The following is a 25,735-nucleotide window of genomic DNA, read 5'->3' on the forward strand; positions in this document are numbered from 1 at the left end:
GTTTCTCTTTAACTATGTGTGACAAGGTGGACAAGGCTGGAAGCCCCCTGCTGGAGGCTGGTGGCCTTGCCACAACTTGTCCCAGGGAAAAGAGCAAAGGTCCTCCAGGGAGCTAGAGCGGCTGCTTCTGCTGCAGCCAATCAGGGCCCAGGAAGCTGGTATAAAGAAGCTGCTGAGCCAGGGCCTGGCAGTTCCTTGCTGGAGCTCAAGCCAGGCAGACTGACTGGGAAGGCAGTGGCATCTTGGACAGCTGTGAGTGTAGATTGAATCGCAGACCCAACTGAAGCCTGTACGTGGTAGACTACAGCGAGTTGCAGAACTGTGGACAGGGTGTGGTGAGAACTTTACCTCAAAGCCCTGACAGTCAGGGGTGGATGGAGAAGCTTCTTGGGGAAATGGCCCAAGGAGTGAGGTAGCAATGGACAACAGGGATACTTAGATGGCAACAGTTACTTACAGGATCCCTGGGCTGGGACTCAGAGGAGTGGATGGTCCTGGGTCTCCTTTAGCAGCTACAAAAGGGGGTAGGAAAAAAGTCAGGTCCCAGGCAACCCAGAGGAACAAAACATCTGGGATACGTACACTCCCAGAGCCGGTTGAAGCAGAGGAGCTCGTGGCCATGCCCTCAGCCAAAAGGGGTGCTTGAGATAAAGTGAGCCCTTTGTACTATATCATTACGCTATAGAAGTATTTTATTTTGAAGGCTTTCTTCCTCCTTCATGTGTTTTTTGTTTGTTTGTTTTGTTCTTAATCTGATTAACTTATTTCCTAAGCATGTGTGCCATTTAACGTCCGGCTGTGCTATAAAATAGCATAAAAGGATATTTAGCCTTCTGTGGCCTCTTATTTTGTTGATTAGATGTAGGTGTTAGGCTGTTGTCTTGTCAGTAGGGTAGGTGTTTTGGATTTGAAGTGGAAACTCTGATCACAAGCAATAGTTTGGCTTCTATTTGAAGGTGCTCGTGTTGTAGAGACCTAATAGGCCAGCCTCACAGTAAGATTCTGATCCTGCAAGTTACCACGTGCACTTCTGTGTTAAGCCCTTGGAACATTCCTGCTGAAGTAGGATGGATCTTCATGTGATGGTGATTGATCATCATTGTATCCCAGACATTCCTTGATGAAAGTCTACGCATTTAATCAGTACTTCACAGTGGGTTTGCCTGTGACTAACATCAGTTATTTAGTGCAAATTGTTCTTTCTCTTGAAGATTAGAGGAAGACCAGAAGACAGACTCTTCCTTTTAATGCTATTTAAATTTCACACACAGATAGCTGCAGGAAAATCTATTTCATTTATTCAATCTTGCTAACAAAGCTGAAATCATGGGTACAGGAATTTTGCTCTATTTGGGCACAACATGAAATATGTCAGGGTTTCTCAGAATAGCCTAGGGATGTGCAACCAGTTTTTAGAACAGGGAGGAATGGATCAGCCTTTCCAGGAGTAATGCCGCACGCAGTTTATGGACTTGTATACACGTGACAAGACAAGGTCTGATGCACATTCAATGTGATGTACAGCGCAATGCTGTATCAGCCTCTTTCATGGGGGAGAATCCCTTCTACGGGCCAGAGAAAGGAATCTGGTGTAGAAGACCAGAAGAGAGTCCTAAGTAGGGCCCCATTCTTGCAATCAGATCGAGCAGGCCCAAAGGCTGCCAATGCGATTCCGAATGCAGAATCGGGACCTAGACCATTTATTTAAACCAAAAGAATTTGTTCTCCGCGGTGTTGGGTCAATTGCAGAAGGCATTAATAATTGTCAGTATGGAAACACAGAGCAGTGAAATATCATTGGTAGGTAGCTCAATCTCCAATATAGAGTGGAAGAATGATTGACTAGTCCCGTAACACACGGCATTTTGGCACCATTTAAAAATACTCAAAAGCAGCAGCATCCTCAGTCTTCTCTAAATATGTGGGGATACACCGAGGATGTTTGATTTTCAAAGCCACATAAGGGAGTAGGATGCCCATCTGTGGCGTCGCGAGGGGGGCAGTTGCCCCCGGGCGCCATGCAAGGGGGGGCACCAATTTATCTGCCAAATGTTGCGGGGTTGTTAACTTTTCTCCACCCACTCACCTCCTTTGCAGAGCCATGCAGCAGCATGCTGATGGAAGGTGAGCTGCTGCTGCTGCTGGTGCTGGGGGGGAAGGGGAATGGGATGGGATGGGGAAGACTCAGATGGCCAGCTCTTTGCTGTTCCCAACTCCCCAGGGCTACATAATAACGGTCCAGCTGCTCTGGAGTTTGGTGGGCAAATGATTGGGGGGTGCAAATTTTGCCTTTGCTCCCGGGTGCCTAACACCCTTGCTTACACCACTGATGCCCATTAAAACTGAATGGGGACTGGGCTTCCAAATCCCCTAGATGTCTTTGAAAGCCTCACCCTGAATGTTCTCTTTCTCAAGAATGGCACTGGTTTCTATGAGGCTTGCAGGTGAAAGTGCAACAACATGGTCTTGCGGTTCTTAAAGTTGGTGCGAAGGATTATTTTCAATAACTGAAGTGGGGTTTTCCAGCAGAACACACAGACGGGGCCATCTCAGATTGCACACTGATATTTTATGTGCAGGCGCGGTATCTCTCTGTGCCGAAAGGGACTGTAGTAGGCACCAAAAAGCCCAAGACACTGGAGAAATGACTTAGGAAAACATGGTTGTGGGAATCGGAAGGCAAACACTTGCCAGGCCTTTGGGTTTCATTGTTTCTATCCACAGTAAAGAACTAAGCCTGCCTTTGTTACTATGGCCCAGCCCTCACTGACTTTAACAAGAGCCTTGTCTGAATCGGGACTAAAAGAAGACTGTTCGAGCCAGATGCCCCAATGGTGTAAGTTAGTGTAGCTCCATCAGTTCAAGGCAGTTACACTGACTCATACCATCTGAGGATCTGCCCCATAGTATGGGGATTTTGTCCACAATGGATAATTGGCGTAATGGTTCATATTTATGTCCACCCTGTGCTATAGGAGAAAGGCATCACTTTTCATGTTAATTGTGAGGAGCTGGTATTTCAGACACTGTTTTTCTTACCATCCTAATATAAATGTGCTTTGTTCGGGGAGGCGGGGAGATTACAGTATAACAAGGCACTCTAGCAGCAGTGGTTTAATCTAGTCAGGGTAGCAGGATTCTGGAGTCAGGGCCGCTTGGATGGCGGTGGTCTTCCCACCGTAGGAAAATGGGAGGGTTGTGGTGTAGCATTTGTTCCGGTCGTAGGTGTAGCAGGTATCGGAACTCTTGCATGTGTTGCTCTGCTCAGCAGTAACTACCCGGTCATTCAGCTCCACTTCTACAGGATCACATTTTTTGCAGCTGGAAGACAAATAAGATGGAATTCCTGTTAGGCAGCAGTCATGGAAAGAGGCCACCACACAAGAGAAGGTTTGAGTCCTCACTGCTACTTTGGTAGTCACATGTCAGCTCGGCTTAGGCTCTGGAACAGCCTAATCCTGATTTAGGAGCTTATGGCCAGCCCCCAAACCTTCAAAATTGGTGAGTCAGAGCCCCAAAATGATGAGCTTAGTTAATGATAGGCAGGGATGGGGTGGTGGAAGTTCTTGTTATGTTTTTGAGCCTTCAGTGTGCCCTTTGGTCATATTTTCAAACTTTTCTCTGCAACCATGAGGCCTAGAAACTCACTTTCATCTTTCATGAAAATTGGAATTGTACTGTGATCCCATGACTTCAAGAGCTGAGACTTTACTTTAAATGTCAAATGCAGCATGACTCAGAATAAAATCATGAGTTACACCAGCAGAGAATCTGGCCCCAGATCTTAAATTTAATTAGGGCCGAATCCCATTCACACTGGATACAGCATGAACATGAGCATCTTCGTCAAGATGAGATTCCTGCCCGCTTCACCCCTGCCTATGATAGAAGTCAAGATCTTGCTTTTGCCCCATGCTCTCTCATGGGAATTGGATTTGGTCTGTGGACATCAATGTTTCTTAAACTTTTTTAGACCGAGGAACGCCAAACAATATCTATCTATCTATCTATCTATCTATCTATCTATCTATCTATCTATCTATCTATCTATCTATCTATCTATCTATCTATCTATTATGAGGAACACCAAGGAGCAAAACAAAAAAAAAATTAAAAAGGTTACCTGCCCCTTTAAGGGTGGCCATTTTGAATTCTGTTCTCCACGGCACACCGATGTGCCACAGAACATAGTTTAAGAAACACTGATGTACACCAAGGTGCTATTTTAAAAAATGTCCTTCTATGAAAAGATTTGTTTAGCTTCTATATCAAAATTCACCATGGTGCATTCTGAATTTCCTCTCCATTGGAAGGACCGTCTTGTGGTTAAGCCAGGGGAGTTGAGATGAGGGTTCTATTCCCAAATCCTGTGGCAGAACTCTTGGGACACGCCACTTAACCTCTGCCTCAATTCCTGTCGCAGAGATGTGGTGAGGATTCATTCATTCATTCATGGTTGTGGTGCTTTGGGCAGTAAGGTTGTGCCAGATAGTTTCACAAAAAAAACCAAACATGGCGGGGAAAAAAATTGGTTGGGGCGGGGGGAACCACCAGGCACAGCAGGGGGAAAATATCCCTGCCGGTCTTCCATCCGAGAAACTGTAAATACCGGTATTTTCTGGGGGTTTTTTTGTTTTAATCGGACAGAAGACACAATTGCCAGACTGTCCAGGTAAAAACCACACACCTGGCAACCCATACCTCGTGCAGGGAAGAGGTGGGGGAGAGGGGCTTCCTTCCCTCCCCCTCTTGCAAGGGATTCCTCCTCCCCATCTTCACCCACTCCCCCCACCAGCCTTTCCCTCAGGTTCCACATACCTCCTTAACAGTTAAGGAGGCATTGCAGCCAGTGTAGGGCTAGCTAGGGCTACAAGACACTGCTCCTTGCTGCAGCCAGGCTATTGTAGAGAAGGGGGGGGTGCAGGGGGAAGGGGAGAAGCTGGCTCTGTTTTGGCTTCCCCTTAGTTCCAAGAGGTGCCCCATGCAGAGAAGGGGCGCAGGGGCTTCCCTTCCCTCCCACTCTGGGAATGGATCTCCTCTCTCCTCTCATCCTGCTCATGGCAAAAGGTTTTGCGGGCAGCCTCCTGAGCCTGGAGAGGAGCTGCAGCCTCTTTCCCTGCTGCCTGACAGACATGCCACAGGGCTCCAGCATGTGGAGTATCTCCCTCCCGCCAGATCTCCTGTGTGGCCTCTCCCATGTGCAGGAGAGGAACCAGAAGTATCTGGCTGTGCAGCAGGAGAGGCCAGGGGAAGTCTTTTAAGTGATCCCAGGGACACTCCGCCCCCTCCCCTGCCAGACGCCTTCCGTCCGAGAAAAACAGAAAATAACGGACATTTTGCATGTCCGGTATTTTCTGTTTTTTTTTACTGGACAGAAGGTGCAATTACCGGACTGTCCGGGCGAAAACCGGACACCTGGCAACCCAAAAATGGACAGTGGGACGGAAGGGGAAAGTGTTTTGACATCAATGCAAGAAAAAAGATTCCTCACAGCTCAGTCATGCGGTAGACAAAGGTGGTTCTCAGTGGCGAGGTGGGATCAGAGATGTTCTGTCTTGCCTTCAGTGGGATTCTAAGGGAAGAAAAAAAAATCACAGAAAGCACAGGACTATCAAGTGACCACAAATTGCTCTAATGAATTCTGCAAGCCCCACACTCTGGCATGAGTATTCTGACAGACGGAATCCAAGTTGAACAAGTTCTCATCTTGCTCTGTGTTCAGATATTTTCATCACTTTCCCATCCACTCACTCCCCAGGACGTTTCAGATGCTTGATCTGTAGAACAGCCTGTGTGTTATACCTGCACTGAGACTTCACATACCCTCAGGAGCAACAGGGCCTATTGTGCATCCTTTCCAGGCACCGCCCCTGACAGACTGGAGGGTGTCAAAGCTCTGCACTGTGTTGGGCCACTAGTGAGTGAGGGAGCTGCTTGCCACAGGGATGCTTTCAGTAATGACATCACAGCACTGATGTTCCTCCTGCCCTCTCTTGAGCTGGTGGCAACCAGGACACAACACGTATGAGACAAGCTCACTTTCTAGTGAAGTGAGTTCTCCCTGGACATCCCTCGCTCCGATGCTGCCCTCTTTACCTCAGCAAAACTCAGTGGCTGTGTCTAGACTGGCAAGTTTTTCCGCAAAATCATCTGCTTTTGTGGAAAAACTTGCCAGCTGTCTACACTGGCCGCTTGAATTTCTGCAAAAGCACTGACGATCTCATGTAAGATTGTCAGTGCTTTTGTGGAAATACTATGCTGCTCCCATTCGGGCAAAAGTCTTTTTCCGAAAAACTTTTGCACAAAAGGGCCAATGTAGACAGCTCAGATTTGTTTTCTGCAAAAAAGCCCCGATTGCGAAAATGGTGATCGGGGCTTTTTTGAGGAAAAGCGTGTCTAGATTGGCCACGGACGCTTTTCCACAAAAAGTGCTTTTGCGGAAAAGTGTCCTGCCAATCTAGACGCTCTTTTCCGTTAAAAGCATTTCAGAAAATCATGCCAGTGTAGACGTAGCCAGTGGGAGTAAAGGGTGCAGAATTCACTCCTGGCACTGACAATTAATTAGCTATTGCATCATGGGGGCTTGTCATTCCCTGAAAAAATCAGGCACTGGCCTCTTCTGGGGCAAAATCTCAGACTTGCTTGGCCATGGGTCTACTCTAGAGTGGCAGTCTTATGTTCTGTGCCAACCAGTGTCCCTAGTTATCAGGACAGGAAAACAGCTGCTCTTCTCTCCTTCCCTGTATCTTACGATGCTACTGTCAATCAATGTTCCCTCTCATCTCTTCCATCTATAATTTTTTCCATCGATGTGCAGAATACATTTTGTTATGTGCACTGAGGCATGTGTGAATGTGCACCACCAGGAGAAACACAAATCTGGCTGAGAGAGCTCTGCTAATCAACTGTGCGGCAATGGAATTTCTCCTGAGTGGCCACACAAGTGCACAGCTTACAGGGAACACTACTGTCAGAAACACTTCTGACCTGCTTTTAGGGCTGTTGGAAGAAGCACTGTGCAGCTGCAAAGCAGCAAAATTTAGCATGACATGGGCTTTTCGCTAGTCTACAGCACTATATGTTACAGGTAATTGGTACACAAGGTAGGTGTCAATGAAATCCCAATTACTTTCACTGTAACATGAAAGCCAGGATATAATGAATCCCATTCATGTCCCATAACTAATAGGATGAAGTGAGACAAAGAAAAGAAACCTGCCATGTCACCTCATCTATACCTGCTTAAAATCAAGCATTGTTTGCCACTTACATGACTCGTATGTTTCTCTCCAGGACTTTTTCCTCAGGATTATCTTTAGAAGCGACAAAGCTCGAGGTCACCTTCACACACTTGCACTTGTTATCGACTAGGGTGTGTTCTTCCTTCTCATCATCCTCAAAATAACCTGGGAACACAGGAGAGGTTTTAAAAGGAGAGAAAAATAGGAGAGAGGAAAATTCTTTCCAATTCTTTGGATTGGGTTACTGTATTTTTCAGCTATCTTATCAATGACGCAGTAATGTACAGTGTGTTGGGGTGCTTCTCATCTATCTTCTCTTCCCTTGTGGCAAGCCCTCCCTCCAAACTGAACTCCCCTACTGCTCAGCCCCCAAAGTTCCTTCTACCGCTTACTCAAACAGTAGGGTAGAAAAGGGAGAGGCGGGAAAGAATGAAGTCACAAATTATGCATCTCTGAAGAGACCCTGGTGCAGGTTTCCTGTAAAACAGGAGGCAGAACCTGTGCCAAGCAACCTGAGCCAAAGAAGATGTTTTGCTCCATGCTAGGCAGCTCAGGGGTTGTCTTTTTGTTCCTTACGCAGTGTACAGAGTAACCACACTGGGCCAAGCTGGATCCAAATAACTGTCTGCTAATGAGGCCTCACTTCACATGTACACTGGCTTCTGAAACAGAAGACCACGAGGGCCACAAGCTATTTAAATAGTAATAGAGATGCAGCCCTGTTAGTCTGGTCTTGCTGAAACAAAAGGCAGGACTATGCAGCACTTTAAAGACTAACAGGATGGTTTATTAGGTGATGAGCTTTCGTGGGCCAGACCCACTTCCTCAGATCAAATTGTGGAAGAAAATTGGCATGACCATATATACCAAAGGGATACAATAAAAAAAAAGTGAACACATATAAAATAGACAAATCAGATTTTAGAACAGAGGGGGGGATGAGGGAAGGAGGTTAATGTCTATGAGGTAATGATATTAGAGGTGATAATTGGGGAAGTTATCTTTGTAATGGGTGAGATAATTAGCATATTTGTTAAGGCCCATTTGTAAAGTGTCAAATTTTAAGCATGAATGACTGTTCAGAGGCTTCTCTTTGAAGCAGGATGCAGGTAGTAAGGTTGTTGAGACAATGCCCAGGCTGGTTGAAATGGCAAGAAACTGTTTTTCCTTTGTGAAACTGTCTGATGTCTGTTTTGTGTGCATTGATTCTTTGGAGAAGTGTCTGAGAAGTTTGTCCAATATACATAGCAGAAGGACACTGTTGGCACATGATGGCATAAATTATATTTCTGGATGAGCAGGAATATGTGTTCTTGATCTTATAACTGAAATGGTTCGGTCCAATGATGGTGTCACCAGAGTAAATATGTGGACAAAGCTGGCAATGAGACACTACTGCTCTACTTCTGTACGCTACATCACAGGAGCACCAACACAGAGCTCTGCTATCCCAAAGCTGCCTGCAGCATGAGCAGTAACGATCCCACCAACATTCCAGCCTCTCCTCAGGCTGATGGGACCTTCCCCATGCTGGGCAGTTTCAGCAGCTCTAACAGAACCAGCCCTAACTTCATAGATCCTCCTCCAAAGCAGAGGGAGAACACAGCAGTCGGGGTACAATTTTTAAAAAATGAACACATATGAAAAGGACAAATCACATTTCAGAACAGGAGGGGGATGCGGGGGGGAAGGGGGGAAAGAAAGGTAAATGTCTGTGAGTTAATGGTATTAGAGGTGGGAAAGGGTAGATGTCTGTGAGTTAATGGTATTAGAGAGGTATTAGGGAGGTTGTGGAATCTCCATCATTGGAGATTTTTATGAGCAAGTCAGACAAACACCTGTCAGGGATAGTCAAGATAGAAGATGGTGCTTGGTCCTGCCAGGAGTGCTGGGGACAGGATATGATGACCGCTTGAGGTTCCTTCCAGTTCTATGATTCTATTATTCAAGTTTTATAGTCTTTATCCGTCTCCGCGCTCTGTCCCCTCCACAGTCTACTTAACTGATTAAACAAAAATCCTGTCTTCTAAAACATCGAGTCTTCCTGTGTCTTTGCCTCATTGATTCTTGATCTCTATTCAGATTTCATTTCTCCAGCCTTTTCTTCTTCCTTTCCATCTCCTTTGTAACGGTATTATGTATCGCACATATAATTCTCCTCTCTAAGAGTTTGAGCCAAAGTCCATTGAAGTCAATAAATTCCCACTTTGGGTCATTCTCTAATTCGGTGTATTATTTATGTATTATCCTGACCGCACCATTAGTGAACTTTTAGGAAGACATGCTCTAAAGATTATTATGGTACACTAAAAATAATGGGTCAGATTCATCCCTGGTGTAACTCCACTGACTTCACCTCTAATAATACTGAATGCAATTATATGTAATCATAGTTGCTCTATGTTTCTGGTAAAATTTAAATCATCTTCTAAATCACAAGCAGTGAAAATAAAACATCATCCAGCTGTATAATAATGTCTCTATGTCCCAACAGCGCAACAAAGACTCCTTGGGAAAAGCAAAGTTTAGCAGTGGTTAATTAAATAGGGCATTTGGAGAGGAACTTATGAATGCTTGGAGGTTGGATAAATAGATTCTGCATGTGTCTGAGTGTAAAATGAATTTTCATGAGAAATGTCTCTCTTAACAATGAGTGGTCATGTCAAATGCCATGATAAATAGGTGTGGCATTCTATAAAATCAATAAATAATCATCTGCAGCATAATAAAAAAGCAAAGAAACTGTAAAATGGCTGCTCGTGCAGAGATACATTTTAAACTCTTTCCATTATTAAAGCAAGAATAAATCCAGTTGGACTCAAAATGGATTAATTAAAAAAACAAATGGTCCAATTTAGGCTCCCAGAAAGGCACTTAGCTCACACAGACTTAACTGTGAGTGGCACACACATTAGCGGCTGCAATCATTTCAATGAGAAGAAGCAAATTCAGCTCTCGGTTGAACTGGTTCATATTTGACAATCGACCCCTGTCACCGATACTACACACTCCAGCAGCCAAATTCTGTGCTCTGTTACATTGCTATGAAATCAATATCTTTGATAGAAGTTATAAATTATAAAGAAGTTATAAATTAACGCAAAATGTAGCTCTTAAAGTCACCAAGATTAAAGAAAACGTAGGATATAATGGACCGTGGGGGTGTATTGTTCCAATTGACAACAGACGAGAATACACAGTAGAATCTGACCAAATGAACTAAACATATCTCAGCTGTAACTGAAGTTACACCACTGTAAAAATCACATCAAATTAGTCTAAATGTACTTGTCAACCAACCATTTTTACTATTCTTTATAGGCAAGATTCTTACCTTACTTACACCATAGTATAAAACTTCAGTGAGATCAGAATCCAGCCCTACTGAAATGACCATTTCTTCTAGAAAGAAGCATTAATGAAGCCTTTGATTCTAGCAAGGAAAAGTCAGCCTTTCAAGTGTCCCAGATCAGAGGAAAAGAAAACACCTGGACTTTCAACTCATTGATGCAACCAGCTGGCATTATGGAGTAGCGAGCAAACGCTTTCTTTAGCATTGCAATAGGGATCTTTCAAAACACCACTCTTTTGGTGCAGAGACAAAGGGCCTAAGTCAAGTCCAATGAATGTTGATTTCAGTGGGCACAGGGTCGGGACCTAGCAGACAGAGATTTGTCTTGTCTGCTTATTAAAATTGTGGATGACAGCTGGGCTGTTCAGCAAAGCTACCCAAATGCAAGTTTATATTTAAGCATAATGTATAATAGTCTTTGTTTCATTTCACACCTACCTGCCACAAGAGTAGCCCCCAAGAAAACTGCCAGGACTCCCCATAGTAACAAAGAGGTCTTCATCTTGCCTTCCCTTCTTTTGAAGTAGTTGAGTTTAGAGGAGTGTCATCTGCCTATAAGGGTGTGTGCAAACGATAGAGCGATTTGTTTCCTAAAATAACAGCTCAGAGTGCTGGCTCTTTAACACTGCTGTAAGATGTGGTTGGGAGTATTGAAACCAGATACTGCAATTGGTTTAATGCTCAAATGAAGATTTGGTTCTTTCAAAGACCTACTGAGGGGTAGAATTATTGTAGCATGTTTAACTTGGTTTGCTGCCAAGCAAGCAGGGAGACAGCAAGGATGCTCAAGGAGCACCAAATTACACTGGCACAGATGGATCATGTTCATTTCTAGCCCAGTGACACATTTACAGGTAGTCACACGCAGAGCTGGGAATGGGAGATGGGGGAAGGAGAGGAAGATTCCCAGACTGACAGTAGAACACAGCTCTTGCTTCTAGTCCTGAGAAATTTGACTTCAGAATCCCTTAAATTACTATTATTTGTATTGTAGCAGCCACTGGGGGCTCCAAGATCAGAGCCCCATTGTACTAAGCACTGTACAGACTCCTAGGAAGAGCCAGTTCCTGCTCCCAAAGAGTTTATAATCTAAATAGACAAGGTGAAAGGTAAACAGAGGTGAAGTGACAGAACTGGAAATAGTTCTCAGGTTTCCTGAGTCCCAGCCTGGTGTTTCGTCTGCTACACAGCACTACCTCTCTGCTTGGGAAAGCTAAGAGATTGTTAGACATTTGGTAGTTGTTCCTTTCCTTGCCTGTTAATGTCTGCATAGGCAGACTGGGGAATCCCATTTCCTGCCAACAGCCCCACCGGGTACCAATACACCTACATCAATACACCATATAAAAGGTGTACCTGCCATAAGCAACAGTGACAGGGGTTCATTTCAATGGGAGACTTTGTCCCGACAGTGTCCATCTGCTTGCCCACACCCCTATTCTGCACAACAGAGGCACAAGTGACTTGTCCAACCGCATTTCATCCACAGAGCTCAGAGCATCTTACAAAAAAGGTGGGAAAAATCCTTCCCCTGCTATCATTTTACAGATGGCAAAAATGAGGCACAGCAAAGCAAATGAATAATAGAGCCACAAAGAGAACATCATCAAAGCTTTTAATTCCCATGCTAGGCAGTACCCACTAGACCGTGCTGCCATGGAGCTCTAGATTTAAAGTGTTTGGGAGGGGAATGTGTCTTGGACACATACTGCTCTAGGTGAGCAAACTCACATGCTCGCTCCCCTCGCTGCACATCTTACTGAGTGCGGTCCGCATCCTGCACCTATTAGAGTCACGTTGGCTGTGTCTACACTGGGCCACTTATTCCGGAAAATCAGCCGCTTTTCCGAAATAAGCTGCGAGCTGTCTACACTGGCCCTTGAATTTCCGGAAAAGCAATGACGCTCTACTATACAAAATCAGCCACTATTCCGGAAAAACTATTCTGCTCCCGCTCGGGCATAAGTCCTTATTCCGGAACACTGTTCCGGAAAAGGGCCAGTGTAGACAGCCCAGTAGTCTTTTCCGGAAAAAAGCCCCGATCGCGGAAATGACGATAGGGGCTCTTTTCCGGAAAAGCGCGTCTACATTGGCCATGGACGCTTTTCTGGAAAAAGGGCTTTTCCGGAAAAGCATCCTGCCAATGTAGACACTCTTTTTCCGGAAATACTTATAACGAAAACTATTCTGTTTTAAGCATTTCCGGAAATTCATGCCAGTGTAGACACAGCCAGGGAGTTTTGTCACTGAGAATAAGAGGGGCAGGGGTTGATGTATCTTGGGACACTGGCACAATACAAAGAGCATGTACTGAATTAATAAGTATCTTCATACAAGCCTTCCCCAAAGCGGGGACAGATAGATGCCCATTATAGCGTCCATCATTATTTCATGCTGTTGCAATTCTCTTTTGGCTTCATCCCGCTGTATCGCAGATTGATGCAGACCCCAGTCTATCCATCGGTCAGTGAGGCTGCCTAACTGTACAAGCAGGACTTGCTCTTTTGTCCCCTCTCCTGTGTGCCAAGATGTCTAGAAAGCATTTCTCTCTAGATGTTACATGGCGCGTTCTTATGCTATTGCCGTTGGGTGCCTACTGTGCTCCACCTTTAGCCCAGGTTTAAAAATAAGCATGAGTTAACCAGGAGGGAGTTTCTGTTCCCCAGTTGCTATTGGTTTCAGTCATTTGTTCTATAATCCAAAGATAGATTTTTAAAAAAGATGTGGCAGCAGAAAGCAGAATATGCAAAGGAGTCTGAGCCTGGTTGTCCGCCTATGCAGGACAGTTTAATAGAGGGAAAAAAATAAAAAAAATCAACATCCATGAACGTTGGAGATCTATGTAGTCTGCAAGGGGAAAATTAGGTGCTGATTTACATTCTGTGTAATCCTGTTGGGGTCAGTAGGCAGCACGTTTGGAAAGCAGGCCATTTATGTTTTGGAACCTGAAGATGGATTTAGGACACTTTTAGGAACCATTTTCAAATTGCATTCTTGGGAGCCTAAACCTGACTGTGTGCATACCAGCTCCCCCCAACCCCTATTCACACACTGAGGTCAGGTCTACACTAAAAGGGAAGGTTGACTCATGATACGCAAGAGATATGTTGGTTCAGGGGTGGGGAACCTTTTTGGGGTTACGGGCTTTTAACCCACAGAAAAATCAGTTGGGGGCTGCACACAAATGAGAAGCAAAACCAAAAAGCAAACAAAAAACTTAGCCTTCTCTGATGTGGCCCCTGACTGAGCAGGAGAAAGACACATGCACACCAGAGCCTTGGGGCCTCTTGCACACCAGAGCCTTGGGGTGTCCAGGCTAGTAGATTGTGTGTGCACACGCCCTGCTGGAGGACAGAGGGGGAGCTGGACCACTAGCACTGAATCCCTAATGCTGGGAGGCAGCCCTGACCCTCAGGAGCCGGATCCAGGCAAGCCGGGAATGTATGGAACCCGACGCCACTTGCTGCATGCAGCTCCTTTGTGCGCATTGCTCTACCTCACTTTGAAACAGGGCGAGAGCAAAGTCCACTAAGAAAGTGTTGGCACGCGTCAGCAGAGTCCACACAGACAATCACTCAGTGGCAGTGAATGTGGGTGAAATTTACTCCCTTGTTTACCCTCCATTAAATGTTCATGTAGAAGCCCCTCAAACAAAGGCTGAGATGTCAATCTCGATTTTCAGCCTTAAATCTATATCACTGAATCTTCTTTCCATCTAAGTCAACCTAAATGTTAGTTTGACAGATCTCTTGTTTTTCCCCCTGTGGTTAAGTATTTGTATTAATAAGAAAAGATGCACCTGTTCCGTGGTTTGGTTTTTAAATAAACTAGCACCTGCACTTGTTTCACATGGAACCATTGCTGGGTCTGGTGTATGACAGCTTAACGTACCAGTTCAACATTTCTCAGTGCATCAGACATAATTTACTATCACTCCTTCTGCCACATGACATGCTTTTTTTTAGTAACCAAATTACTTCAGGCAGTTTGTATTTGATTGTTCTCCCTCCTCCTTTGAAAGGGTGGGAGAGTAGAGTTAGATGTTTCTCATGACTAAAAGTGGAAGCTATAGAAGGAAACACTCATGTGGACAAGAAGGAAAATAAAATGGCTTAAAAATGGAACAGCCCAGATCCTTTGTTGCTGCTAATCATCATAGCTCTGTAGACTTCAATGGAGCTATGCTAGATTATACCCCATGAAGATCTGGCCTGAATAGCTAGTCCCAATACATTGTTCAAGTAGTATAACTGAAGTATCCACTGAAGGAATCGAGGCAATACGTATGGATGCTACTTCATTGCATTACCCCAGTGGTCCCCAATGTGGTGTCCGCAGGCACCACGGTGTCTGCCGGGCCATTTATGTCTGCCTGTCGAACAATCTGGGCCGGCCCCTACCCTGGGCGTGCGGCACAAGCGCGGTGCCAGCCCCTGGCGCATGGGCAGCCCCTGCCACGGGCATACGGCACAAGCGTGGTGCCGGCCCCTGGTGCATGGGCGGCCTCTGCCCCAGGTGCATGGCACATGCCGGTGCCGGCCCCGGGCATACGGCGCATGCGCGGCCCTGCCCCCGGACACGCGGTATGTGAGCGGCCCTACCCCCAGGCGCCCGGCAGCCCCAAAAGGTTGGGGACCACTGCATTACCCAATTACACCAGATTTTAGACACTATTGTATTTTGTAAGTTACGTAACACAAGAACGGCCAGACTGGCTCAGACCAAAGTTCCATCTAGCCCAGTATCCTGTCTTCTGACAGTGGCAACTGAGAGATGCCGCAGAGGGAATGAACAGGTAATCAGGTGATCCATCCCCTGTCACCAGAGCCGGCCCAAGGTACGGGCGAGGCGGGCTACCGCCCGGGGCGCCTCATTGTAGGAGGCGCCACGTGGGGCAACCGGGCCAGGCGGAGCCACGCATGCGCTGTGCGTTGGGGGTAGGGCCGCATATGCGCTGGGCGCGGGGCCACATATGCGTCGCACTCCCGGGGGCGGCACCGCGCTTCCTGGGCCTGGGGTGCGCGAAAGGCTCGGGCCGGCCCTGCCTGTCACCCATTCTCAACTTCTGACAAACAGAGACTAGGGACACCGTTCCTATCCATCCTGGCTAATAGCTATTGATGGATCTAACCTCCATGAATGTGTCTAGCTCTTTTTTGAACCTTGTTAAAAATCCTGGTCTTCACAACATCAAGGAGTTCCACAGGTTGACTGTGCACTGCACGAAGAAATACTTCCTTCTGTTTGTTTTAAACTTGCTATCTATTACATAATACAAACAACCAGTCTAATCTGCCATAACTGCTGAAATTAGGTTTCTTTTTAGTGCATGCGCAATGTGACTCAGAGAGTGGCGCGTGACCAGGATTCATCATCACCAAATAGAGTCCATTGGCTGAATCATTAGGTTTCCCAGCCTGGCTGGGTATTGACAGGGCAGCGTGGCATGAGCATTGACCCAGGTCCCACATTCTTGGTATTAATTTGTTCGAGTACCCCATAGGCATCTCGTGGCAGGCTGCATCTCACCGGCTCTCCTAAGCTAAGCTCTGCTGGGTCTGGAGAGCATTAGGATGAGACCTGCAGATCCCGGAAGGAAATACTAGGACAGTGTTGCAGACAGGTACTGGCAGAACTAGGCCCTGCATAGTGATAGGGTGCTGTCCTGATGAAGGTGCTGTCCTTCAGAGGGGAGGTAAAATGGATATTCTGACCTCTCGTGACATAAAGGTCCCGTGGTACTTTAAAAAAAGTGGGGATTTTTGGGGGGCTGAAGTCCAGCCTACAGTTGCTTATAGATATTCTCCTAACCAATCTCTGACATCGCAACTGGATGCAGGGAGCAATTCATCTTGTCTATTCTTAGAGACATTTGTGTAAATGGGGGGTCTTTGTAAAGGGCAAGAGGTCAGGACAGTTCCTGTTCTGTCCCTCCTCACGTATTGGCTTGTCCTTCTTCTGTCACTTTCTAGAGTGTGGGACACTTTGGCAGTCTGGTTACAGGCAACCCAGTAGTTTCAGTTTCAGTTAACATGCAGGTGCACTTCAAATCTTTCTTTTTCTGTGAGGCTAAATCACAGGGAGGTGTGTTGCATGGCTGTTACCAAAAGGGCATCTAAAAATGAGCATGGGGGTGAGGGAGGAAGGGAGCTTACTTCCTCTTCAGAGATCTCTCTCCACGTGGCAGCATTCATTACAGAACCTTGCAAGGGCTGAGAAATGCAAGCCTAATAATAGCACAGAGCTGCCAGCTCTAACTACAATTGAGCCTTTTTAGATCAGTCATGCGGATTAAAAAGGATTCCCTTTATAAATAGTGTAATTTCCACTCCAGAGCAAGCTGATGCTTCCATACCTGATCTAGTTATTATTACATTCAGCAGCAATGAAGCTTAATTTCAAGATATTCTAAAACCTTAGCTGGAAAGTCGGCATTTCATAATGCCTTCTTAGAATGTGTGCCCCTGATGCTGCCCTCAGGAAATACAGAATATTATTTGTATTGTGGTGTTTCTTGGGAGCCCCAGTCAGGAACCAGGACTCTGTTGTGCTAGGTGCTGTACAAATAAAGAAAAAAAAGAGTGTTCCTAGCCAAAGAGTTTACTGTCTATGAAAAAGCTCCTTTAATATGCAACTATGGGTCACTATGTTCAAAATATGGTCCTGAATATGATATGTGCAAGTTATGTGCATATACATATATATATGACTTGACACATGAATGCAAAATTTGCACCCAGTCATATTTTAAAGCAGGCTAAAGTCATCTGAAAACTTGACTCCTTACCCCGTGTTTGCCAAATGGAGATCATATATAATAGAAGGACGTAACCAGTTAGGGAAGTCCCTGCACAGTGGCTGAGAGCTAAATCCTGCTTGTATTACTCAACACCAAGTGTCCTATTGACTTCCCTGGATCCACTCATTTGAGTAAGGTGAGCAGGATTTAGCCCTGAGTTGGCAACATGCACATTGTCACAGGCAAGAGTCAAAACAGAACAAAGCAGCTTTTATCAAGTGCCCTTGGGCCAAATTGGACCATTTCTATGGCCAAGCCAGGAGGTAAATCGCTCAAAGCCCTGCTTTCTTTGTCTTCTAGCAGTGTCTGATTTTTAAATGAGTTGTCACCCTCTAACCAATTTTCCACCTGTATTAATTGAGCCACAAGGTCAATGGGTGGGCAATAGCTGGCCAAAGGGAATGGGAAACTCATCTCAGATTTCAACTCACCATTCACGACAAGGGAGGACTAACCCAGCAAACGGTGGCTTCAACTTTCATTGAAGCCAAATACTAATCAACTTTCTCCTTTGCTTTGGAAAGAGTCTTAGACCATGGGCCTTTTTTGAACTTGCACCATGACACAACAATTTTGTAAGGCAATATCACAATGCTATGTGAGATTAACCTAATTGTGCCTCCTTTATGATTGGTGGTATGATGCAGCCAACTAGTTTTTCTCAAACATAAGGTTCCTCTAGCAATGTTTCCCTCTGTAATGGATACATACTGGTACCTTTCAGGAGGAGAGTACAGTAATGGCAAAGAAACCAACTGTCAAACCATAATGAATAGCTCCATGCAGCTACATATTGAAGATATAATTAGATGTGGCTGACTGATGTGTATCTGGAATGCACAAAGCATGTGAGTAATGCTCTGCTGAGAGCTGTATTCATTTAAGCTGGCAAATACAAGCAGAAGTTACAATAATGTCTTAAATATCATGTGTCTGGAAGTGCCTTTTCTTTATCATGTAGGATAGTGATAGAAATGTAGCCGTGTTAGTCTGGTGTAGCTGAAACAAAATACAGGACTATGTAGCATTTTAAAGACTAACAAGATGGTTTATTAGATGATGAGCTTTCGTGGGCCAGACCCGCTTCTTCAGATCAAATAGTGGAAGAAAATAGTCACAACCATATATACCAAAGGATACAATTAAAAAAAAAAGTGAACACATATGAAAAGGACAAATCACATTTCAGAACAGAAGGCGGATGGGGGGGGAGGTAAATGTCTGTGAGCTAATATTAGAGGTGATAATTGGGGAAGCTATCTTTGTAATGGGTAAGATAATTAGCATCTTTATTCAAACTTGAGTGTAAAGTGTCGAATTTAAGCATGAATGACAGTTCAGAGGATTCTCTTTCAAGGGAAGTCTTAAAAGGCCTTTGAAGCAGGATGCAGGTAATCAAGTCGTTGAGTCAATGCCCTTTCTGGTTGAAATGGCAAAAAAATGTTTTTTCTTTGTGATCCTGTCTGATATCTGTTTTGTGGGCATTGATCCTTTGGCGAAGTGTCTGAGACGTTTGTCCAATGTACATAGCAGACGGACACTTTCGGCACATGATGGCATAAATTATATATCTGGATGCGGAGGAATATGTGTTCTTGATCTTATCACTCACTTGGTTAGGTCCAATAATTCTCCTAGTAGGTCTGTCAATCTCAAAGCACCACCCCCAGGAGTGCAAGGGCTATTTTTATTGTACAGCTGTGGGTAGCCCAGATGTAGGGTGGGGGGGGGGAGGCTTATTCACCATCAGACACTGAGTGGCAGGGCTGGGAATGGAGCCCAGGTCTCCTCCTCTCGTGCCCACCCAGCAGCTCTCAGCAGCCGCGGGGCTGAGCGCGAGGCGCCCTGGGAGGAAGGCGCGTGGCCAGGCCCGGATCCCACGCGCTGCGCTCCCGGGGGAAAGAGGCCGCCCCGTGTCGCCCCCTGCTGGCTCCTGCGTGGTCAGAGCACAGGGGCCCCGCGGGCGGGCTAGGAGGCCTCCGGGGCACGCGCGGCAGCCGGAAGTGGGGAAGGAGATCGCCGGAGCACAACAGCAGTGACCGGACGAGAGGAAGGGGCTCGCTGAGACACACGTGCCGCGGCCGGAAACGGCCGAAAGTGCGAAGGACAATAGCGGTAGCGGTGCCGGAGCCGGAAGTAGGGAGGGAAAATAGCGGTGGCACACTGTCCAGTGCCGGAAGTTGGGGGAGAGAGCGAAAGGGAGAGAATAGGGGCGCGCAGGGCAGGTGCCGGACGTTGGGGAGGAGTATGGCGGTGGCACGCCTTCAGGGGCCGGAAGTTGGGGGGGCAAGAGCGAGAGAACGGTGGTGGCGAGCGCAGGGCAGGTACCGGAAGTTGGGGAAGAGAATGGCGAGGGCACACCGTCAGGGGCCGGAAGTTGGGGGGCAATTGCGAGAGAACGGTGGTGGCGTGCGCAGGGCAGGTGCCGGACGTTGGGGAAGAGTATGGCGAGGGCACACCGTCAGGGGCCGGACGTTGGGGTGGAAGAGCGAGAGAACGGTGGGGGCGTGCGCAGGGCAGGTGCCGGAAGTTGGGGAGGAGTATGGCGAAGCACACGCTTCGGTGCCGGAAGTCGCGGAGGGGAACGGCGGCACACAGGGCGCTCGGCCGGAGCCGGAAGTGAGCAGGCGAAGCCCGGCGGCCGCACACGCGCGCGGCCCGCAGCATGGGGAGGTCGCGCCGGGCCGCCCCGCGCCGGCGGCTGCCGAAGAAGGCGGAGGATGACGCCGGGGAGGAGCCCGAGCCGGGCCCGCTGGCCGCGCAGAGCTTCACGGACGAGGTGGACGATTTCCACGAGGCGCGGTTCCAGGCGGTGATGGGGGCGCTGGGCAGCGAGGAGGAGGCGGAGGAGGAGGAGAGCGAGGAGGAGGTGCTGGGCCTGGAGCTGCCGGAGGACAGCGAGGAGGAGGAGGATGGGGACGAAGAGGACGGGGACCTGTCTATGCACAGTGACCTGGAGGAGCCAGTCAGCGGCTCCGGCCTCCCCCACGAGCTCTCCTGGGGGCAGCGCAAGCAGGCCTATTATGACACCGAGTACGGGGCCGCTGCTCCCTCCAAGAACAAGCAGAGCCGGGAGGAGGCTGAGGCAGAGGAGCTGGAGGAAGAGCAGGAGGCTCAGGCCATCCAGAAGCGTTTGGTGCAGACCTTGGGCGAGGAAGACTATGGGCTGGACCTGGTACAGGCCTATGCGGATGAGCAGCGCAGCACCCAGCGGACAGAGACGGGCCCAAAGATTGCCAAGGATTTCGAGGCGCTTTCCAGAAAGGAGCAACTCAAGCTGTTGCAGCAGGAGTCACCTGAGTTGCTGCATCTGATTGAGGACTTTGAAGCCAAGTTAAAAGAGCTTAAGGATGAACTCAATCCACTCATGCAGATGGTCAGGAATGGGATCATCCCAAAGGGAAAAGGCAGCCGCTATCTGGAGACCAAGTATCATCTCTATTTGAATTATTGCACCAATATCAGTTTCTACTTGATTCTGAAATCCAAGAGGATTCCAGTGCAGGGCCACCCTGTTATTGAAAGACTGGTTACTTACAGAAACTTAATCAATGACTTGGGGATTGTGGATGAAAACTTATCATCAGAAGTCCAATGGCTCCTTAATGCGCTGCACAAAAATGAGAGAAATGATGAAGAAGGCAAGAAGAAACTCACAGTGTTGCTTCAGAGGACCGCTAAGAAAAATAAACCAAAATCTGTTCCTAAGATTTCTAATGCTGAGGCTGCTACTAAAGATGATTCAGACTTAGATGAAGAGGCTGCCTTGAAATTTTACAAAGAGATGGAAGAGAAGGTGAAACTCAAGAGGAAAAGGGATGATCAGAATGCTATGGAAGAGGAACTGGTTCTAGAAGAAGATCCAAATAAAAAGAGAGGTATAACGTATCAGATTGCCAAAAATAAAGGCCTCACACCCAAAAGGAAGAAGATTGATCGTAACCCAAGAGTCAAGCATCGTGAGAAATTCAGGCGTGCCAAGATTCGTAGAAAGGGCCAAGTTCGTGAGGTTCGAAGAGAAGAGCAAAGATATGGTGGTGAACTGTCTGGCATTCGTGCTGGAGTTAAGAAAAGCATTAAGCTTAAATGATTCTCCCTGCAATTTGTGGACCTGAAGACAGTGGATGTGAACATAATAAATCATTTCTAAATAGAACATTGTGGTTTTTTAAAAATTGTTATTAATGTAGAAAGCATACTGATTGTTTTAAGATAATGTGTTCAGCCAGCCCTTACTTTTGGAGACATGTACAACTAACCTAGAACACTCAACTCCTTTACATGAGCTGTTCCCTGTATCATTCTGTAACTTTTCCTGTGCTGCTGTTCACTGAGAAGCAGAAAAAGGTTGTGGTGAAGGATAGGAGCGAATTACTAATGACAGGGCAGGAATCAAGTGGGGGTAGGAATTAAAAAAAGATGCCAAAGGATTTGATAGTTGAGAAGAGACTTTACAGAGTCCACAAAAAGATTCCATGTGGAGAAAGCGGATGGGGAGCTATTTATAGCTGTTATTGCCATATCATTTGTCTAGTTTATTGCCTAGTTTATTTCTCTGGTCTAGTAACTATGATAAAATGTGGAATTGGGTGCCTGCCCTTGTAGTTCTCTAATGGCTGCTAAACTTTGCTCCTTCTTGCTCCCATCTTTCCTTTGACTATTTGGAAAATTGTCGGTGAAATAAGGTTTAGATAAGAATCTAATTATACAAGGGAATGAATTAGGGAGGTTAGGGTTTAAGAGACTAACTATTCCACCGATAAGGGGATGCTTATTAGTTAATAATATCGGTTACACCCAGCCTCCAGGGAGGAAGCTTAGCTTTACTACCCCGTGGCAGGGTAGTAAAGCCTCCTTTCCAGGAGCTGCCCTTATTTGTAGTTACAGCTAAATCATGCTAAGTACTGAGACAGCAAAAACAATTAGAAAACATTGCTATTTCTACAATATAGATGCCTTTAATTTAAAAAAATAAACTTTTTAATTTTATAGCATCTCCTATAGTTCCCGTGCATTCTGATGGAGAATTGTATTTTAAATTGCAGAGCTGCAGTGGGTTTGGCCCTGGCATGAGCCAGGACTGAGCTGGCTGCCTTTTATCCATTAATTGAGTGGTTGATGGAATTTTTATTGGCTACTCAATTAGTAAAATAACTGCATTTTAACATCCCTAGTACAGTCCACACAAACAATTTACAAAACTTCCGTTGAAAAGGAATGTGTGTGAAAATCCCAATGATTAGTGGATTGGTGGTGCTGTTGAGCCAATAGCTTTCTTTAACTATGGTTTTTATTATGAAAAGTGCACTTACTATGTTTTATAGAATGGGATATTCAAAGGTCCTGGCTTAACTCTGCTGCAGCTGAAATCACTGGAAATTTTCTGTTGGCTATTGACTTCAGTGGAAGCAGAAGTGGGCCACACCGTGCTTTTGAAAATCTCACCCTTAAGGTATTCTGACTGTGAACTATGTCCTCTATAATAGGGATGTAAGTGTGTAGTCAGTTACACAATTAACTGATAAGCTTGGGCTTATCGGTTAATCATAATGACTACACGCATCCCCCCCCTTGCTGATTCTGTACCAGAGATGCCCGTTAAGCTGGCTCCCGCAGAGCCTTCTCCCCGTTGCCTATCATAAAGGCAACAGCACAGAGGGAGGGAGGGAGGTGCTTAAAAGCTGGTTCTCCATGCTTATAGGTGCCCACCAAGCTGCCTCCCCCACTTCCTGCTGCCTTGCACAGAGGCAGCAGCACTGGGGGCAGGTGGGAGCTGACACGTGCATGCCAGCTTCTGCGGAGCCACCTACTACCCCCCCCCTTTCCCCTGCTGCCTCTCACAGAGGCAGAAGTGCAGGGGGGCAGGAGAGAGATGGTGCTCAAGGGGTTCCAGCTTAACCAACTCCCCACAAGCATGCTCCCCCCCGTGTGCTGCTGCCTCTGATAGAGAGGCAGCAGTGCAGGTAGGGAAGGCACGTGGGAGTCAGTGCTCATGGAAAGCAGCTTTCAAGCTGGTTCCCCACCCATGTCGGCTCCCACAGAGCCGCTTGCCCCCTGAGCTCCTGCCTCTATCAGAGGCAGGTGAGGGGAGCAGGCAGGAGCCGGTGCTTGCAGGGAGCCAACTTAAAAGCTGACTCCAGCTGAGCACTAAAATGTCTAGCAAATACATGATTACACAAATAAACAATAGCTACATTCCTACTCTATAATATGGTAGTTGTAAATTGTTACGCCTGTCTGATGATACAAATGTGCAAAATTTGAAAACACAAATTCATATTATTACTGTGGTCACTAACTGAAATGGTCATTTCCTGTAGAGGATTTTCACAGTAAAATTCACATCCTTAAAGTGTAGAATGTACAAAGCTAACAAATTAATGTGCAAACCCAAGGGCGAAGTATGCAAAATTATTTTTGATCATTTATAGAACTGATTGGCCTTGAAAAACAAGCAGATTTTTGGAAGTGGAAACACACGGTAATGTATTTCTCCCTTTTTCAATTAAAAAATGTCCTTTCTCTAGAAATTGTAGACTTAAATCTTAAGCCAACACTAAACATAGCTATAGCTTGGTATAACTACCAAGTTTAGCTTATACCTTCAGTCTTTCAGGAAAGGTTATACCACAGTCCAGTCAGTAGATGGTGCACATAATCTTGTAGACTTGAAAGTAGTGGCACCCTATTCAAACTGAAAATGAAATCTCTTGGGATCTTATTAAACAGTTTGCTGATTCAGATACTGGGCAGTCTTCATTTTTGAAAATTGAAGTAATTTTTTATAGGGGCTTTTAAGCATATCAAGTAAGAGGGATATCAAACACTACAAGGTAAGTCTCGTAATTGTCTCTGAGTGTAACTAAAAGACACTTCTAGAAGACTAATAACCAGCATTGATGGTAAATGCTTGTAAAGACCTCATAAGAGAGAACGTGTACTGTTTCTTTATAGCAGGAAACAAGACAGGCGGGAAAACTGGGAAGAAATTAGGGAAATGCTTTACAATGACATAGGCAAGGTGGGTTATGGTAATGTTTTTCTTATTCTAACATAGTTATTACTTCAGATTTAGAAGAAACTGACACATCCAAATTACTATTGTCACATGACATTATACCTTTGCCACAAAGTATTTTGTGTTTTAACCAACCCGGCAGCGCCCCAGCTGCTGTACCACAGGCATCCGGAGCAAAGCCGCGGAGCACGGGGGCAGCGGGACAGCCCAGATGCGCCGCGGCTGTCCTGCTGCCGGCGTGCTCCGCGGCTTTGCTCCCCGTCTCCCTGGTCTGCTGGTCTCCAGCAGACCAGGGAGACGGGGAGCAAAGCGGAGCAAAGCCACGGAGCACGCCGGCAGCGGTACAGCCGCGGTGCGTCTGGGCTGTCCGCTGCCCGCGTGCTCCGTGGCTTTTCTCCACTTTGCTCCCCGTCTCCCTGGTCTGTTGGTGTCCAGCAGACCAGGGAGACGGGGAGCAAAGCCGCGGAACACGCCGGCAGCGGAACAGCCGCGGCGTGTCTGGGCTGTCCGCTGCCCGCGTGCTCCGCGGCTTTGCTCCGCTTTGCTCCCCGTCTCCCTGGTCTGGGGAGACGTGGAGCAAAGCCACAGAGCACGCGGGCAGCGGACAGCCCAGACGCGCCGCCGCTGTCCCACTGCCGGCGTCCTCAGAGGCTTTGCTTCCCGTCTCCCTGGTCTGCTGGTCTCCAGCAGACCAGGGAGACGGGCAGCAAACCCCGTTCGTAACTGCGGATCCGACATAAGTCGGATCCGCGTAACTCGGGGACTGCCTGTACAGACAGGTCTACCTACATAGAATTAAATCATCTTCTTGTAGTTGTTCACGTCCTTCACCACAACTATCCTGTCTATTTGCCTGGTACTCATCCAGACAGCATCAACATTTGGAACCTGGATGTATGAATGGTACAGTAAAGGGTAGGGCCTCAACAGAGCATTCTAACTCAAAAGTGTAGGGAAGTAAAAGTAAATCTGCAGCTGCCTAAAATGATAAAGGTTCATCTTTTCTCCGTTTTATGGAACTTCTAATAGTAAAACAGTGTAGCTGACAATTGTATCTCTTCCTATCAGTGACAAAACCCATTGAAAACTCTACGACTCTGGTGTAGCAAATATTTATTTATTTAGTGTGTACACAGTCATCTAGCCCAAGCATGGTATGATGCATTTCTTCTAGGTCATCGCTGAACCTGTTCAGCAGGCATTTATTGACAATGTGTGTCATCATCTGTGTTGTGGCTCAGCTCCACAATGGGCTGCCATGAAGACCCCAGCTATACTGGTTGGCTTCTGAGAGACTTTGCTCTCTGGCCAGACCACTGGTGATG

General features: G+C 46.5%; 2 protein-coding genes across 2 annotated transcripts; one reads left to right on the top strand and one right to left on the bottom strand.

Annotated features, from left to right (window-relative positions):
- Positions 1 to 1,277: 1,277 nt before the first annotated feature.
- Positions 1,278 to 11,117, bottom strand: JCHAIN (joining chain of multimeric IgA and IgM). The gene is given in 4 exon segments (NM_001286896.1): positions 1,278 to 3,321; positions 5,492 to 5,572; positions 7,271 to 7,406; positions 11,032 to 11,117. Coding segments are annotated over 4 exon segments (483 nt in total). The 5' UTR covers positions 11,096 to 11,117; the 3' UTR covers positions 1,278 to 3,119.
- Positions 11,118 to 19,811: 8,694 nt separating this feature from the next.
- On the top strand, positions 19,812 to 21,548 carry UTP3 (UTP3 small subunit processome component). Its single transcript, XM_006133907.3, has one exon. The coding sequence runs from the start codon at positions 20,058 to 20,060 to the stop codon at positions 21,480 to 21,482; it is 1,425 nt and encodes a 474-aa protein (XP_006133969.3). The 5' UTR covers positions 19,812 to 20,057; the 3' UTR covers positions 21,483 to 21,548.
- Positions 21,549 to 25,735: the final 4,187 nt, after the last annotated feature.

This window comes from Pelodiscus sinensis, chromosome 4, assembly GCF_052426305.1.
Source record: "Pelodiscus sinensis isolate ZL-2025 chromosome 4, ASM5242630v1, whole genome shotgun sequence".
Classification (NCBI taxonomy): Eukaryota; Metazoa; Chordata; order Testudines; family Trionychidae; genus Pelodiscus; species Pelodiscus sinensis.

Excerpts from the sequence above, each read along its gene's own strand:
- UTP3 (XM_006133907.3), top strand. The coding sequence starts at position 20,058 with ATGGGGAGGTCGCGCCGGGCCGCCCCGCGCCGGCGGCTGCCGAAGAAG.